At 36.6% G+C, this 18,949-nt stretch overlaps 1 protein-coding gene across 31 annotated transcripts in view; it reads right to left on the bottom strand.

Annotated features, from left to right (window-relative positions):
* eif4g3b (eukaryotic translation initiation factor 4 gamma, 3b) overlaps nucleotides 1-17,182 on the bottom strand; it is an 82,273-nt gene extending 65,091 nt beyond the window's left edge. For 18 of the 31 annotated variants that reach the window (XM_073938898.1, XM_009296897.5, XM_009296899.5 and 15 more), the window contains exons 1-2: nucleotides 16,620-17,182; nucleotides 10,177-10,270 (exon numbers count right to left, since the gene is read on the bottom strand). In XM_073938898.1, the coding sequence (XP_073794999.1) occupies nucleotides 10,177-10,270; nucleotides 16,620-16,756 (231 nt within the window). In that variant the 5' untranslated portion in view covers nucleotides 16,757-17,182. The remainder of the gene's footprint in view (nucleotides 1-10,176; nucleotides 10,271-16,619) is intronic. The other 13 variants (XM_021474544.3, XM_073938902.1, XM_073938913.1 and 10 more) reach the window with 1 other exon arrangement.
* Nucleotides 17,183-18,949: the final 1,767 nt, after the last annotated feature.

The raw sequence follows: 18,949 nt of genomic DNA, 5'->3' as shown, positions 1-18,949 counted from the left end.
TATGGGATATGGAGGAAAAATATTTGTTGACAGCGGAGAGAGAGAGAGAGGGAAAAACATTACCTGATGGATCGTTGGTAATAATTACGCAAGATGACCATGTCGCAGTTTAGCTAAATTAATTCACGCCTCCTCCTGAAGTGACGAGCGATGCATTAAAACAGCCGCGCCCGCGATTCATTTTCGTAATGTATAGTTTGTCTAAAGCAGGGATACAATCAGCCAGCGCAGTCATCCCTCCAGGATAAAAGGTTTTGTTTACCTGCGGGAGTTCACTGGCATTTTCCCGCACATGAATTCTGACCAATCCATAAGCAGTTTAGGAAATATGTTTAACAACATCTGGCCAATGAGAGATGTGGATTTAGTCAGATGACTGCATTTTGGTTCGTTTCAACTGGTTCGGACCAAAGCCAGCAGTGTGGTGTGAAAACAACTTAAAGACGGCAGAAGATGCAACAATGTATCATTCAAGGGCGTGAGACTTTTTAAGACCCCGCAGATACCCTGAATGAATGCAAATGAGTGGGAACCTTCACTTGCATCTCTAAACGCTTCTCTGCATGTTACATTTTAAAAATAAATCTGACTAAAATAGTGAAATCAACAACACATGGCGTTTTCGGAGCTTTTCTGAATTAACACTAAGCTACAGTGGTAAACAGCTCCCACCGGTACACATAGTGGTCCTAATGCTGATGACTAAAATGAAGAGTTAACTAATACAATCTTACAGGACATCTGCAGGAGCGGAGGAGTGATCTGATCCCAAGATACAGTCCAAGAAATCAAACAATGAGCGAAAAATTATTTCATTTATAGCAACCAGTCACATTTAATATACAATGACTGCAAAACCAGCAGGCCTCAGATCATGTAAGGTCAATACGTCAGATGACAAGTTTGTATTTAGAATACAGATGCATCAATCGACAAGGCAAAAATCATTACTGGATGTTTTTGCTCCAAACCTGCGACGGTTGTTTGGTTTTAGTTTTGGCAAACTCGGTTACTTGCACACAAACCACACTGCAATGATGTTATCATATAAAGTGTGCACACTAAGAGTTCATCTTGGACAAATTAACTGAGGGGAAAAAACCCTAAACAGTCTCCAAAACAGGTTTCATCCACGTCTACTCTTGTTTGGTTTTACATCTTTCTATTATAAACAAACATGCTCTGCTTACATGTAGATAGCAATCAGTCAGCGCACAAAATTCTCCTGTGAATTCTCATTACAGCAGCAGAGCAGTGGTTACGGTCCCGTACACGGGCAGAGGAGAGAGTGCATTGTCATTGTCGGTTCTCCCTGGGCTTTCAAAGATGCTGCTGTAATTATAAATTGAAAATGTGGGCCAGAAACTTAAAATGAGATTAACTTGGGGGATGAACGGTGAGAGACTGCAGGCTGAGCATCTCCATAACTCATTAAAGAAAACCTGAAATCCTGTCGCCTTCGAAGCCTTCAAACAGAGAGCGGCCAGTTTTAACCTATTGTGAGGATTAAAATATGGCCATCTGCAAACCAGACATCTTAATCTGGTAGGAGCTTTAGGAAAAAATACAAACATCTTCTTTATCGTTCAACAAATCTATTCAAGTGTGAATAGAAGACTTAACTCCTGAATTTTGGTAACACCGGCTTTCCCTGCTTTCAAAGGCCAAATTAGCAGGTGGAGAATGACCCATTTATTTGGCAGGATTACGCAGCTTTATCCAGCAGCCTGGGCTTTTCCAGGGTGGTGCTGCTGCTGTGTTAAGTAGGGGTGGTGTGAGATCATGCACGCAGCACTGTGGATCCCAGAATGAGGGGCTTTTTCAGACTGAACACAGGAAGCAGGAACAGGAGAAAGACCAGCTCAGCAAAAAAATGACCACCGCACCCGTCCACTTCCCTGACTGCTGTTCAAACATCATCACCACTGCTGCTCGCTCAACCACACGTCACTCCAACCTGCTGTCAGAAATCAATTCTCTTATTAAAAGTTGATGTTTGACCTGCAACGTTTGTGTATGGGCATTTTTTTCTAACAATACAACCTCCAACTTAGTTTTAAATATTTAACTGCTTTATTTTACGTCAAATATTTAAAAAAAAATCTATACCTCATCTATTTTCCTTGCCCCTGGGTTAGTTACGAATGGAGAGCACAAAAAAAGTGTATGTTTGTTTTTCCCCTTTCTTCGTTTTGTTTATTAGTATTTTTTACTGCTGTACCTTTGCATATTTGTATTTACATATTTTGCTGTAATGCTGAAGTGGCTAAATATGTGTTAGTTTTATTTAAAAGGTTATTTTATTTATCTTATTATTATTATATATTTTTTAATTTGTGTTTTTGACCTAAATATTGTTTGATGCTTGAACTTATAATTGTACTGTTTGATTCAGATAGAAAGAAAATGTGAACTAATTTTGTTTTCTACAGATAGATTGTAACAATTGATGTCTTACTGATTCTTTATATTTGCAACTCTATGACTGTTATGCATCAATAAAAAAAATAAAATTAAATATTTAATTTAAAACAAGTTCAAAATTGTTTTTTTAAAACTACACTAGATAATCCTAGAGTTGAACATACTGTAATATAGAATTCCCTTATTTTATCTTTTACAAATTCCATTTTATTACATTTCAATTTTTCTTCAGACTACTTATTTCCAGTTTTAATAGATAAATGACATTTTAGTAATCATCATATTTGGCGTTTTAGATTCTTTTGAACACATGTAGCTGCTGCTTGTCAATCAGACAACGCTTCTGCATTCGTTCTTACTGTCAATTGCGGGAAAAATTGATCAATGAAAATTTTATGATGAACCGCTGTGAGTTTCACTCAACTGCAGGCGGAGCAGATAAGAATTGAGCACAGATGACTTTATGACAAACACAGAGCATAACAAAAAGACAGAATATGCGGCGAGCTGAGAGCTCCTACGATGGATTCATTGACCAGCGCCTCGCACCTCTCCCCCGTGCTGCTCTGAAGGCTGTCAGCGTGTTTGTATGTGTGTGGTGACAGACAGCTCTCATGCGGGCTTGTTATAATCAATATGAATATTACAATCAAACTCAATACATTCTTACATCAATAACACATGGCAAGCAACGCGTTGATAATAACAAATAATCATATTAGATTACAAACAGCCCAACGAGCTTTTTAGCACATGTGCATCACTGCTGTGATGTTTGCTCATGTTATATTTTTCCTCAGGCGATTTAAAGCAAAATACACAACGACACTCAATCAAACATATCTACAATGATAAGGAACATCGTTATTTACTGAGTTATTAACGCACAACAATACCACATGAAGAAAGGACGGACTTTAAAGGAATGAACAATGTGAGGAAAGCTCCATCATTGTGCTTTAGACAAGTCTAAACATGTTCCACCCAGCTTGGACGAAGCAGGCAGGTCTGTACAATTAGCCTACGTAATTTATCGGCTTAAAGATATCGGCCTAATTTAAACATCGAATCGTTAACGATAATCTTAAAAATAGCATTTATCAGCCGATAATGATATGGTCGCTGATATATTGTGCATCCCTAATTTGCAATTATTCAGCTTTACAACTTCAGAGTGTCTATAAATTATTTCTTTTTACTTAATATAAAATTTAATTGCATCTAGCATTGAAAATATGTAAAGGACTTTCTGCTATATGTAAAAGATGTTACTGTTAATATCATCACTATTCGATATATCCTATTTTATATCTTACTGGTTAACTTTTTTCCCTGTTCTGATGGCAGAACATAAATCATCTTTCAAATGCTTGAAGTCAGATTTGACTGCACTGAAAAAAAATTATTCAAAGATGATTCCTTGGATTTACTAAATTTTTAGTTAAGTGGTTGTAAACAATTTATTTGGGCTAAATTGTAAACAAATTTAGTAATGTTCAACTTGATTTGTTTAATTTGTTTGTTTAAATTCAACACATAAGAATTGTTTGCAACAATTTTGCAGACATCATTCTTTTCAGTTTGGGACAGTTAAACTGATTCAGTTATCTTGCATTACATTTCAGGTTCAAAATTATTATTACCATATTTACTTTCTAAACAACTAAAAAAAAGTAGCTTAGATTCCATAACATATCATTTTTTTTAGATATAATAATGAAAACATGATGATAAATGTTTCTCGAACTCACAAATCTGCTTCTTAGAATAATTTCTGAAGAATTGTGACACTAAAAACAGAAGTAATGAAGCTAAAAATTCAGTTTTGCCATTTCCATTTTCCCTCCTAAGATTTAAGTTTTTATCTAACAAATGTAATCTTGGTTAGCGTAAGAGTCTTGTTCCTAATTTAATTTTTTTTTAAACTGTCACTTACAAACATTTGAATGGTTGTTTGTATTTATATCCAGATTTCTTGATCATGGTCTACTGGATTCCAGTAATTAAAGCATTTTCAGTTCCATTTGCAGAACTTGATAATGCACAATAAATGCAAATGAGTGGAAACCTTCACTTGCATCTCTGAACGCTACTCTTCATGTTACTTTTTAAAAATAAATCTGACTAAAAGAGTAAAATCAATAACACATGGCATTTTTGGAGCCTTCCTAAATCATTTTTAAGCTAAAGTGATAAACAAAAGAAAAGTTAAATAATACAATCTTACAGGACATCTGCAAGAGCGGAGGGGTGATCTGATCTCAAGATACAGTCCAAGCAATCAAACCAATATGTAAAAAATGGCTAAAAAAGCTGCAGGCCTCAGATCATATAAGGTGAATACATCCGATGACCGGTTTGTGTCTAGATTACAGATGCACTGATTGACAAAACAAAAATTATAACTGGATTTTTTTTTGCTCCAAACCAGCGATTAGCAACCAGACAGTTTTTGGTTTTAATTTGGGCAACTATTACGTACTTGCACACAAACTGCACTGCAATTTATTTATTTATTTATCATTTATTTATTGCCACATCAGCAACTCGTGGCTATTTCATGGCAAAAAGGATATACACAAAAATACGACATGACAAATCAAAATCGCATTACAAAAAAAAGTTACTTAGACAAATATATCAAATATAAATAAATAAATACAATTCACACACAAATATATTCAAAGTTCAATTCAGTTCAATGTTTGATAAATATTTCAAAAATCAAAGTCAACATTAAAGTACTCTCCTTATAAAAAAAAGTGTGCGAACCAATAGTTCATAGAGACCAGGAGTACATTCTTCAAAATTCACTTTACTGTAACAATCTAAAATGACTTGGCATATCCTGGATCTGTTAAATCAGCATAACTGATCTCTGGCTAATTTTTTCTTCAGGCAAGTGTGCGAATCTGATTCTATTATCTAGATGAGTTGATCTGAGATTATCAAGTGTTATTGCTGTGAAGAAAAGATCTCTCAATTAGTGAAATTCTGATCAGCAATGCATAGATTGGCCGGCGGCAAGAGAGCAATTTAGTGACACTGTCTGATTAACATTCAATTATCAGCCATGTGAGAAAAATGACAAGATTTATAGTAAATTAAACAGTTTGGTAAATGATATGATGCATAAACTTTTCACATTTGTTGTGGGATATTTATAAAAGCTTTTTACTTTCCTTCTTGAGTTAAGTATTTAACACTATTTAGTTTTACGTTTAGAGCAGATTTTCTATGAGACAGTATTCAATTTCTTAATCTTATGGCGTAAGGCATAACTTGCTATTGAAATTCATTCTAAAAAGTCCATATTGCTATCATAATAGTTCATATTACCTAAAGCAAGGGTTCTCAAACTCAGTCCTGGAGGTCTGGGGCCTCATGTACGAACACTTGCGTGGAAATCTTACTAAAACATTGCGTACGCACAAAGCTGTAAATGTGCGTACGCAGAAAAAAATTCAGATGTATGAAACACTGCGTACGCCGAATATCACGCATATTCTTTTGTACATCTGAATGAACGTGAAACTGAGCGCAACATGCACGAGCACAAAACCCCTCCCTGCTTCCTCCCCCGTATGAATATGCTAATGACTATGCTAATGGCAAAACCCAACGAAAAAGCAATGTCAAAAGCAAGCAAAAAGAGAAATTTTGAACAGAATGTGAATTGGAGGTGCTGCTTTCGGAGGTAGACCGGAGAAAAGCGGTGTTATTTGCAAGTTTGTTCTCCGGAATTAACAACAAAAGAAAAAAATAGAGTGGGAGAGTTTAGCTGATGCGGTCAACACAGTTGGGTCTGAACATCGCACTGAGTGCATTAACAAAAGAAATAGTGTGGTTTATATCTGTAAAATGTTGCAGTACGCTTAACAGTCTCAGTGGCGCTACTCGTAAGACGAATGTGATCATGAATTGATACGTTCGAGCATGAACTCGGCTCGAATCCAGCGTCTGATGAACTCATTCTTGTTTTTTCCCCCGCTACATATCAGATTTTGCCAACTATTTATCACGAGAAAGACAAGTAGGAATCATCAATAAGTTCATATTAATAAGCATCATATTTTATTTGCACATTTATTGAATGGAAATGTTTCTGATTCACGCATGCAAATTCATCTTCAGATAGTGTCTTTATAGCAATGTGGGTGCGGTAGATCGCTCAGTTTACATTGGGAAAACAGGCGACTGCTGCAAATTGCGCTTTAATGTTTAGCTGGTCAATTGTATGGTATGGAAACCTTATATACCTGCTGAACCCGTCTTATACAGCTGCCATTGCAAGGCTCAGACACTTTGTAGAGAGGAATTTAACACAACTGCCTCTAGGAGTCGCCAATGGAAATAAAACAGACACGCACAAAAAATGTGCGTACGCCTGCCAGAAAGCTGCCGTGAAGCTGCGCACATTCCCACGTTCAGTTCATTGTTAGTAAATCCAAACGTGAGCGATTCTGAGCGTGAAACCTGGCGTACGCAAAGTTTTTGTGCGTACGCAGCGTTGATACATGAGGCCCCTGGTGTCCTGCAGATTTTAGCTCCAACTTGCCTCAACACACCTGCAAGGATGTTTCTAGAAAGCCTAGTAAGAGCTTGATTAGCTAGCCCTGGTATGTCTGATTGGGGTTGGAGCTCAAATCTACAGGACATCGGACCTCCAGGACCGAGATTTGAGAACCTTTGACCTAAAGTGTCAGGAAAAGGGCTTTTTGAACCCATTGAAAAGATACCATGTCCAGGAGAGTTTTTGTACCTTTAATTATATAACAGTACTTAATTACGTTTAGAATATGTATTAAAATTATTTTACAATATTATTATTACCCCCAATTTTCACTTTCACTTGAAATGACAGTAGGGATGCACGATATATCGTCGGCCATATCGGTATCGGCCGATAAATGCTATTTTTAGGATTATCGTTATCGATCCGATGTCTAAATTCGGCCGATATCTTTAAGCCGATAAATTACGCAATTGTACAGACTTGCGCGCCGCACGCGTGGGCGGAACTTTTTCAGACTTGCCCAGTGCACTATAATGGATCTCTCCTCACACTGTTTATTCCTTCAAAGTCTGTCATTTCTTAATGTGGTATTGCTGTGCATTAATAAGTCAGTAAGTAACCATGTTTCTTATCATTGTAGATGTGTTTAATTGAGTGTCATTGTGTATTTTGCTTTAAATCGCCTCTGGAAAAATATTACATGTGTAAACCTTTCCTGCTCCGTCTCTTTGTTGTGTAGAGATAGCAGGGGATCTTAACTTATTACTCCAGGGCCGAATAATATTAGTTTCGTGGTGAATTGCCTTCTCTTTTAGTTGCAGCCGGTGAATGGACGAGGACACATGTAACTTGGTCCAAAATATTTATTACTTTCCGTGTGGTACAACAAATCAGTCACCTAAAATAGTCTCATTGCCCAAAAACCGCTCCTCTCCCTCTCCCTAGCTCTTCGCTTCACACACACACCCCAAACTGCAGCTGGACCCGCACATTTTACAACACGTGTAAACATAACAGTTGTTTGTAATCTGATTATTTGTTATTATCAACGCGTAGCTTGTCATGTTGTTGATGCAAGATGTATTCAGTTTGATCGAAATATTCATATTGATTTTGACGAGCGCGCGAGCTGTCACCGCGCGCACACACACACTGTAGCACGGGGGAGAGGGGAATCCAGTTATAGAGGCTCTCGACCAGCGGCTCATTCTGTCTTTATATTCAGCTCTGTTAGCTATAAAGACAGCTCAATGCAGGTTTTGTATCAAAATCTGACTCTGATGGCAACTCTGCCTCTACAGTTGAGTAAAACTCAGCGGTTTATCATAAACTTTTCATCGATCATTTCCCCCGCAATTGACAGCAAGAATGAGCTCAGAAGTGTTGTCTGATTGACAAGCAGCAGCTACATGTTTAAAATAATCTTAAACGCCAAATAGGATGAATCTGTGCCGCATTTTCTAAACGTACTGTATATATTTAGCTGTTCGCTTGAACGGTGGCTCTGAACTGTCAAAACACCTCTAAAAAAGGCTTTTTCGGACATGACGTATTTGTACATCACTGTAACACGTTTTATTCAAGAACATTTGAGCTGGTTTCAGTCCTTAGTGCTTTCATTTTCATCTTATTTAAATATATTTAATTTGCTTGTTGATTAAATCCTATTTTGTTATTTAACCTTAATAATTTTATGCAACAGTCAAGTTGCATGTTAATTTGCTATGAAGAAAAGGAAGTAATGTATTTTTTGCATGCTGATTTATGTGAAATCGTGAATATAGGTCTATGATCACCTTGCAATTTTAAAACCTTGCAGTTAAAGCTTTTTTGCTTTGAGTATAGACTATTTAGTTCATAAGAGCAGTTCAATCTTTTATGAAGTTTGCTGTATAAAAATATATCATTTTGAAATATTTATAAATATCGGCCTATACATATCGGCTATCGGCCTCCAAGTCTGAAGAATTATCGGTTATCGGTATCGCCCAAAAAATCCATATCGGTGCATCCCTAAATGACAGTCTAATGTTTTTTGAAGAACTATTCTGGATTGTGTCAAACTGTCAATAATCGAATCCAGTTAATTGAGTAATCTACTTACAAAACAGCACACAAAAATGGCTCAGCACAAACACAAAAACATCCTGCAATACTATTGACAGACACTTATTTCATACTTCTACAACTTGAAATGGAACAAAATTTTCAACATTAAAAGTGCAGTGTGCAGGATTGTGCACTATGAACTAGTCATTGTAGACCAAATGCAAAATACTGGATGAAAATAGTGACTTTTTTTTCCCCCACACGGCCACTTTGACGACAACTTGTCGCGAACACACAGGTTGCCATACTGACTACACCAACAGAAACAAGTATGCCTGACAATCGAGCTTACATTGTAAACTGGTCAGCTAATGTTTACATTTGTAATATTTGTATTGTTTGCAAATGAAAAACCACCTCATGGACTTTTATAACATATGCAATATTTGAGGTTGCTGCTGTCCTCCGGTCACATTTTTAGCCACAACAGTATAAATGGAGACAGCCATAATGACTAAAATAAAATAAAATGTCTTTTCTTCCAAGACAACCACTGGTGTGAAAATATAATTGGGTAAACTGGCAGTGGGCAGAGTTACAGAGATCAAAACAAAGACTTTCTGACACGGAATACACATTTTCAAAGGGGAACAAATGACTGTGGAATTGTTTTTTTTTTTTTTAATAAACAAGTACGTTCACTTAGCATGTTTCATAAATATCTACAAATATATTATAGTATGTTTATGCTTTAAAAGAGTCAAAAACATACATAGAGCACCTTTTATTAAATAGATTGTACGGATATGACTTGTGTTTGAGCAGTTTTCATTGAAGCTCAAGTGTAGCTCAAAAAGCCTGAAAAAAACAAGCAGGATCTATATATAAAGTTATCTGAGACCTCTATCTAAAGCTTGAGTAAACATCTATTGTTAATGTTACAAGCATGAGCTTCATTTAGTAAACTAGTGGATCTGCTGATTTTATCTTCTGTAGAAGTAGCAGAATTTCATGACATTAAAGTTAAATCATTATGTTTTTACTTTATATTTTAGAATTATACGATTGATTCTAATTTAATTTTTAATTTACCTAATTTAATTTTTAATAATGAGAAAAATCAGAAATCAGTAGTTTAGTCAAGATGCAAGTGTCAGTGGAGAAGGGGAATGAAGTGTTCAACTCACACTGTAGACAGCAGAGACAGGCTGTGTTGAGAAGATTCGCTCGTCCAGGGGAGGCGGCACTCGTGGATATCTTGAGGGGAAATTAAGGAAAACTCTGGAGCAGATTGTATTTAAGGCCAAACACAGAAACAAGGTGGGAGAACATACATGATGCATAAAAAAAACTGAGAAATAAGATTGAAAAAAAAATTTGATAAGCAGATCATATTTATCTGCATGCAAATTAACTAATTAGCTTATGGTAGTAAAATATTTACTGTTTTTATTTTTGTCCCAACAAAATAATAGTTTTCAGTCAGGCAGACATGTCTTGGTTTTCTTTTTATAAATATTATTTTTTAAAAGTCCCTTATGCTCACCAAGACTACATTTATTTAACAAAATACACATTAAGCAACAAACTGAAACATTGTATGATTTAAAATTATTTTTTATAACATTTTAAAATATAAATTAATTTACTGAAAATATTTTTACTATGAGTTTTATGTTGACCTCAGACTTTTAAACAGTAGTATATGTAATTTCTTCAAAACAAACATAAATCTATAACATACTGTACACATATAACCTACTGTACATAAAACCTATAGATCTGCAATAAACCAATAAAAAAAATGTACTGGAACCTGAACTGTGCCACTTATCAATTTGTTTATTACTCTCCTTATATCACAAATCATCTATGCAGGAGAAAACTACACCTCAGAATTACGGATGCACAATGTTATTGAAAATTCGGATAAACTGAAAAATAATGAATTTCAATATATAAAAAACACTAAACAGGGCCAATTGAGTTTGTTACAGAGCTCTCAGATGTGAACCACAAATCAAGCCAGCATAAAGTGGTTCCACAACATTCATTCATTCGCTTTTTGGCTTAGTCCCTTTATTAATCAGGAGTCACCATAGCAGAATGAATTGCCAACTTATCCAGCATATGTTTTAAGCAGCGGATGCCCCTGCAGCCCCAAGGTTCCACAACATTAACAAGGAAAATATTGTGCAACAATGATCAGGTTAGAAAGCTTGGTTGTCTAAAAATCACCTAATATTGCCATGGTTTTACTTTAGGAAAAAAACAACCGGAAACTACTGGCAGAAACGCAGGACATTTAAATAGAATTTAAGCATGTTTTAATGTATTGAATTTATTAAATGTGTAAAGTAATAGAGTATGTTGGTTAAAATTTCACATTAGTTCTGTATTTTTATTTGTATTGAATGAATGAATGTTTTTTTATTATTATTAATTTACATCTAGATCTCAGCTCACGCTTCTGCTATTCTCAACTGCAGCTACTGTCAAAAGTGCATTTTTAAGAGACTAAACTTGTTTACCAAATAAAGTGTTGGTGTCACTATCTGTAAAATACAGCAATGAAAACTAAAAAAATGACTTGACTGTATGCGACATACCTTATGTGTAAGCAAAGTCTATGAAGAACTGTAATGCAAAACACATCACTAGACCTAGATGGCTAACCACAAAATCTCTTTTAAGTTTTGAAAGACATTCAACAAGCAATAGGCCAGCCATGTTACAAACACAAGACGTAGCGACACAAACACAAAAGTCAAACATGTTTGGAACATTTACATAAAAAAAAAAAAACAACAGTAAGAATGTTCGATGTTTCATTAGGTATGCGCGAGGATCACAGCCTGAAAGGTGCGGTTATTTTCTTTGTTTTCATAAAACATATTCTGTTCAATAACCAACTACTCCTTTCACCCCTTCATTTAGAGTTGACATTTAACACAAAATGTCTAGACTATAGGTAATTAAAGGGCACCTATTTTACCACTTGTTCAAGATTTAATATAAGTCTTTTGTATCTCCAGAATGTGTCTAAAGTTTCAACTCAAAACATCCATCAGATTATTTATTATACCTTTCAAAACATTGGAATTGTCTGCTCTGAACATAATGTAGCTGTTTTTGGTTGCCTGTGCCTTTAATACTGGTTCTCCCTGCCCACCGGTCCCACGTGCCTATCAAGAGTGTGCCTCAGGGCATACTCACAACTATGTACATTTGACTTGAATCGGGATAAAGCATGCTTGTCCCCTCTCCTGTCTCCCCCGACGGCCTGCACTCACATTACATTCGGGCCTGGGCACGATTAGGTCATCGATGACGCACTGATCAGTAAGAAGCGCTTCCGCTCAGCACAGTGGAGATTTCTTTAGTTATATTGTTAGTGGTTTAATATGCAGTGACACACTGTTAAATATTTCGCCAAACAGATCAGCCACTTTTGACGCTCATAAACAATCATAGTCCTCGTGCTGCAGGAATTAGGAGGTTTGCTGAAAGCGCAGTTGTGGTGCAGTGAGGAGTTTGCATCTGTAATATTCTACGACAGTATGCTTTCATTAAACAGTAAGAATGTTTAATAAATCCAAAAGTCAGGTCTTGCTTTCAGTTTCGGGCATAGGTGCGTTTTGCACTCACACACAAGCGTACTGCACCAAAGCCCAAGTGAACCACGCTCAGAGCACTCACACTTCTCAAACAATCCAGGAAACTGCCATGGGCACGGTTTGGATTGCATAGTGCGAGTAGGCCCTCAGTCTCCGGCTGTGTCAGATAAACAGCACAGTAAAAGATATGTAGCAAGCAGATCTTGTATAAAGTTTGTGAGAAATACCTCAGTAAGAATTTTTACAATGATTATTTTATGTATTTGTTGTGGAGTTAATTCAAGCCTTTCGATGAGTCACACACAATATAGTTACAAAGTTCACACACATAGCAGACACACACACACACACTGCACTCATTTAACTTTGCACTAGTTTTGCACAGCAAATGTGACAGGACACATGTTAATATCCACTGCTGTATGGAAATCTGTCATGTTAATGTACAAAATCAACCTGATTTAATGTCCACAAACCAGAGTTGGTGTGTCTTCTTTTATAAATGTACTAATATGCGGCTGTGGTGATAACGACGATAAAATGCACTGTATTAAAAACGTTTTAAACTTGTAAAAGTTATTCTTGATCAGATTTGATGATGATGATTGATGATCACAGATAGCTCAACAGATCTTTTAATCCCTGCTAGCTTTGCGCAGATTCTGTCTTGTGGATATGATTATGTGTGCTACTACGGAGACATGTTCACGGCTGTCAATCAATTCAGTGGGTGGGGAAACCGAACTCCTAGGTCAAGTTGCGGTCAGCCTCAAAATGGGGGGGGGGGGTCTGGATCCTATTTTATCGTCAGAAAAATTTTAAAAATAAAGACTTATTGTGTTTATATCACCCCAATATGACTGTGGACACACTACACCTACTCACAATTCTGTCCAAAAAGACCATTTTCATCATAGATGCTTTTTAAGATGACTAGTTAAACTAAAAAATAGAACTTATCAGTTAAGTGTTCAGCAGTGTTCAATATATACATGTATAGAGCTGAAGTCAAAATTATTAGCCCTCCTGTGAACTTTTTTTCTCTTTCAAATATTTCCCAAATGATGTTTAACAGAGCATGGCATTTTTCACACTATTTTTTTTTCTTTTACGTTTCATTTCGGCTAGAAAAAAAACATTATTTTTTAGACCATTTTGTAGTCAATATTATTAACCGCCCTTAGCAATACTTTTTAATTGTCTACAAAACAAACCACTGTTATACAATGACATGCCTAATTACCTTAACTTGCCTAATTAACCCTTAAATTGCACTTTACGCTGAATACTAGTATACTGAAACATATCTAGCAAAATATTATGTACTGTCATCATGGCAAAGATAAAAGAAATGAGTTATTAAAACTATTATGTTTAGAAAGGTACTGAAAAAAATCTCTCAGTTAAACAGAAATTGAGCAAAAATATATAGGGGGCCTAATAATTCAGGAGTGCATATATATTAGCCAGTTTACCCAGCTCTAATAAAAAAGAGAGAAATCTGTGCAGCAAGATTCTTGAACACAAGAAGTTGATTGAGTATTAACATGCTGCTGGAGTACAGAGGATGGAGACGTGTCTTCCATCTCCAGCCCAGCAGTTTTGTCTGTACAACCAGGCTATTGTTAAGAGGGTGGGGAAAGCCTTCCTCCTCCACTGCACCACAGGCCCATACACAAGCACAGAGAGAGAGTTCAAACAGAGATAATGTACAGTTTACTGTAAGCAGGATAAAACAACAGCTGTTAGTTACTCATTTTAACTTTCCCTTGGCTCGCTGCCATGAAACTTTCACAGTAACCTCCTGCTCCACAAACACGTCATCCTTTATACAGCCTGAGTTTAAACCGGTTTGTAGGTTACAGATTATTTTTAGTGTAACAGACTCATTTACCAGCATATACATTTGCAATGACACAGCAGTCACAATGTCTTGTTTCCCTCTGTTCACACTGCTTTATATATAGCAAAGGTTTTCTCTGCAATTAAGTGCAATATGGTCATAAAGGGACAGTTCACCCAAAATGAAAATTATCTCACCATTTACTCCCTCATTTGGTTTTAAACTGTGTGTTTCTTTCTTCTGCTGAAAAGAAAAGAAGATATTTCAAAGAATGCTGGTATCCGCACTTCCATAGTAGGAAAAAATACCAAAGAAGTCAATGGGTGCCAGCTCCCAGCATTCTTCCAACTATCTTATTTTATGTTCAACAAAAAAAACTTAAATACAGTTTGAGTGAAGGAGAGTGAAATAAAGACATTTATATTTTTGGGTCAACTGTACCTTTTCATATACAACCTTTTCCTAAATAAGAGTGTTAAATGAGGCTCGGCACACACCGTAAATGTAAAATCTGACATTGACATGAGAAATAAACTGATTAAGTTGATCCCGTATCACAGTTTAGCAAATGATTCTCAGCTATGAAATGTTTGCAAGCAGATTTCTTGGCAACCATGAAGGAAATGAAACCAGTCCACTGAGGACTTTGCCAAGTCATAATCGAAACAGAAATTATTAACACTAAAGCATTTGGGGAATAACCATTAAACTAAAAGGAGAAATAAAGCTATGATTGTTGCTGACTAAATTATGCACCATTAGCAAAATTCTTTCCCTACTTTATTATAACCTCCAGCACAACCAAATCGGTTTAAATGAAAGCATGAAATTGCAAACATCATATGAACATGCTTGTTCATAAAGTTATATTAGAAGCCAGATTTACTACTGAACTTCCCAAAACCTGCAAACCCAAAGTGCAGCTCGTTTTTGAGGTGACCAAGATGCTGGCAGATGGACACTGACAAACACAACATAAAGGTTTGGGTGTTAGACTCAACGAAAAACAAACAAGACTATGAACAAGGAAAAGTATGATAGTTTATCCCTAGAGCAAATCATATAAGCCGAATGTTGTTTACTTTACCATGCCTTACTGTGCGGAAGAGAAACAAGCAGTATATTAAGCTTTCCAAGATCTAAACACAATCTCAATGGTGCTCAGTTATGAGCTATTTTGCTTCATCTTCATTCAGACTAGATGTATTTAATGCATTAAACTGTATTTGTTGATGCAAATACATAAATGCTACCAAACTGTCACTGATCAAAGGTAAAAATAAATAAATAAATAACTGTACATAATATTGAGTTTATTGTTAATATTATATAATAATATTGAGCTCAATATATCAGCAGGAGCCACTTGTACTTATTAAACATTACCTGTATATGTTTTTCTATTGATTCCAAGTTGATCAATTGATCAATCAGAAAAAAAATGTCAGCTACATCTTCAATAGTCTGAGAGTGAGTAAATCAGCAGCAAATTTACATTTTTGGGTGTGAATGGCACTTTCAGTCTCCATTTACTTTCATTTCATGCAAGAAATATGTAATTGAAGTCAATGGTGAATTCCGAGCATTAGCATTACTTTTTCATGAGGCTGAATGTTGATAACTGGTAAGAGCATGTTGTTTATAACATTAAAAGCGCGTATATCAAGACACAATCATTTAATTGACGTTTAAACTCGATGTCACGTCTTTCAAGTGAAAGCTAGCTCATCTTTAAAAATGAAAGCTAGCTTTAGCACACTCAAGCCGGCCGGGCAGGCTCGGGCCAACCCGGTTGTGTTTTGCCAGCTCGACTACGGACAACCACACAAACATTATTGTGTTATTTTTAACCTAATCTACTAGAAGCTTCAGGACTTCAGATACAAAAAGCACAAACCAAACACACACTTCTGTTGGGATGACTCAGTTAGCCGGTAAGTTACAACCCAACACACTCTAACATTACCGCTGTCAAAAAACTAGCAGCCCGCTTGCCCAAACAACAGTTTCGGACTTTATATGCACATCAACTCGAAATGCCCCCTCGAATACCCATGATGTTGCCATGAAACGCTAGCATTAACTTATCCAGGCACACACACTTCACTAACGTAAGGTTTTGAGTCACAACCACAGATGGAGATTTGTGATGGAGTTCAGAAAAGGATACTGTTGAGCCACCGACTGTAGCGGGACTGTAGTGAGGGTGGTCCGCAGTTGGCTCGCGGATAACTGCCCGGTTCCAGGTCCAGTTCCAGCAGCGGCGGCAGCGGCTGGTTTCGGCACCGCTTTCGGCGGCAAACTCATCGCAAATAAAAAAAACTAACGCACGGATTTACAGATATTTACAATAATAAATAAGCTAGCGGCTAAACTGTACACTGGAAAAATATTGCTGGCGACTTATGTCAATACCCGGCTTTATATGAGCAGGTTGCCGGTGTCTGAGCGGATATTAACGCGTGAGCTAACAGGCTAGCTAGCTTATTGATAGAATAGCAGGCTAAAGTTAGCCGGCTAGCGCTTATTGTGGTTTATCTTCATTGCTGAAGGTTGGGGGCTGTTCCCCCTCCCCGGCCGGGGTTTCCGAGGATCTAGTTGGCCTCTTCTTGCCAGGGCGATCTTGACAGGTGTACCCTCTTTGGAAAATGAATAACACTTTGTTTACAACTGCTCTTTGACGAGAGTATCTCCACGGAGTGTGATGATTCCGTTCAACATGGCGCTGTGGCCGCCTCCAGCAGTCCTACTGGACCTACCTTTCGTTTCACTTCGGGTGTTTCCGTAATACTTCGGCGGGTGGAATTTTCAACGAGTGTACACGGAAGTACGGAATGGGCTTCCGGAACTCATAATAACCTACTTGGATTTCAGCCAAATAGATTGTTGTAAACGATGTAACGGCCAAACAAGAGTGCGGCATTAGATAAATTTTGTTTCAAAATGTCACCACTATATTTCTATATAAAATATGTTAACCTTTCAATGTTTATGTGCGCGTTGGAACCGATTTCTGATGTTACAGTGACACCATGTGTCAACAGATGAACATGGCAGTTCGGCTATTGAGAAAAAAAAACTTGGGAGACGATAATGTTTATCATATTGTTAAACAAAAAACAAATGCAAGCACATGTTCAAAATAGTTTTATATTTAAAATTGATAAAAAATAACAAAATTATTACGTGATGTAAGCTTTATCAAATTTATTTGTAGGTTAACTTACTTTAGGAAATGCATGGTTTTGGGCCAGTTGATTACAGAAAGCGTATAATGCATGGGAGTGCTGAATTCCAGAAACATTCATTCATTCATTTTCTTGTCTTGTCATTTCTTGTTTCTTAGTCCCTTTATTAATCTGTGGTCGCCACAGTGGAATGATCCGCCAACTTATCCAGCAAATTTTATCTCTGGGAAACATCCACACACACACTCATACAGTACGGACAATTTAGTCTACCCAGTGCACCTGTACCGCATGTCTTTGGACGGTGGGGGAAACCGGAGCAGCTGGAGGAAACCCACGCGAAGGTAGGGAGAACATGCAAACTCCAGACAGAAACGGCAACTGAGCCGAGGTTCGAACCAGCGACCCAGCGACCTTCTTGCTGTGAGGCGACAGCACTACTACTGCTTCGCCTAAAACCTAAACCTAAACATCCTTCAGCAACGTTGACAGAACGTAATGCTACGAATATGGTCTTTAATAGTGTCCTAAAACAGTGGTTCTCAAAGTGGGGGTCGGGACCCCCTGGGGGGTCGCGGGACAATGACAAGGGGTCGCTTATTGATATCCAAAACTCAAATAAGTTTTATTAAACTATTAGAATTACCATATTTTATTCATAACCGACAGAATATACACTGAAAAAAGTGTTGCATGCAGAACTGTTGCAAATAATTTCTTTGTGTTGAATTTAAACAAACAAATTAGTTTAGTAATGTTCAACTTAATTTGTTTGTTTAAATTCAGCCCAAATAAATTGTTTACCACCTCTTAACATAAAGAAATTGAGTAAATTCAAGGAATCATCTTTGAATAATTTTTTTCAGTGTAGTTAATAGTTGCATTAATGTAACAGCAACATAAAAATAACAATCAGTCATCAGCCTTTAATTTTAAAAGCAAAATGTAATTAAATCCATAAATCACTTTAAAAAACATTATATGGCTAATAGACTATTGCATTTTTGTGTTGTCAATAAGCTCATGTTTATATTTGCCTATAGTTGTGTCTGCAACGTTTACATATTTACAGTACAACCACCTTGAAAAATGGGGGTCGCGAGCCACTGATATGATTATTTTTGGGGTCGCAGCCTAAAAAGTTTGGGAACCCCTGTCCTAAAACATTATCACAAAAACATTACACATAATATGCATAATAAAGTTAAAATTGAATACTCTCTAATCCCTATTTTAAAAACATAAAGATATAGGCTATGAGAAAAAAACGTTCCTTTATACATTCAATAAAATAAAACGCTTCTCAAGTTAT

The sequence above is a fragment of the Danio rerio genome, chromosome 23 (genome assembly GCF_049306965.1).
Source record: "Danio rerio strain Tuebingen ecotype United States chromosome 23, GRCz12tu, whole genome shotgun sequence".
Lineage (NCBI taxonomy): Eukaryota > Metazoa > Chordata > Actinopteri > Cypriniformes > Danionidae > Danio > Danio rerio.
Note: the sequence above shows the minus strand (reverse complement) of the source record. Positions and strands in the feature narration are given on the sequence as shown.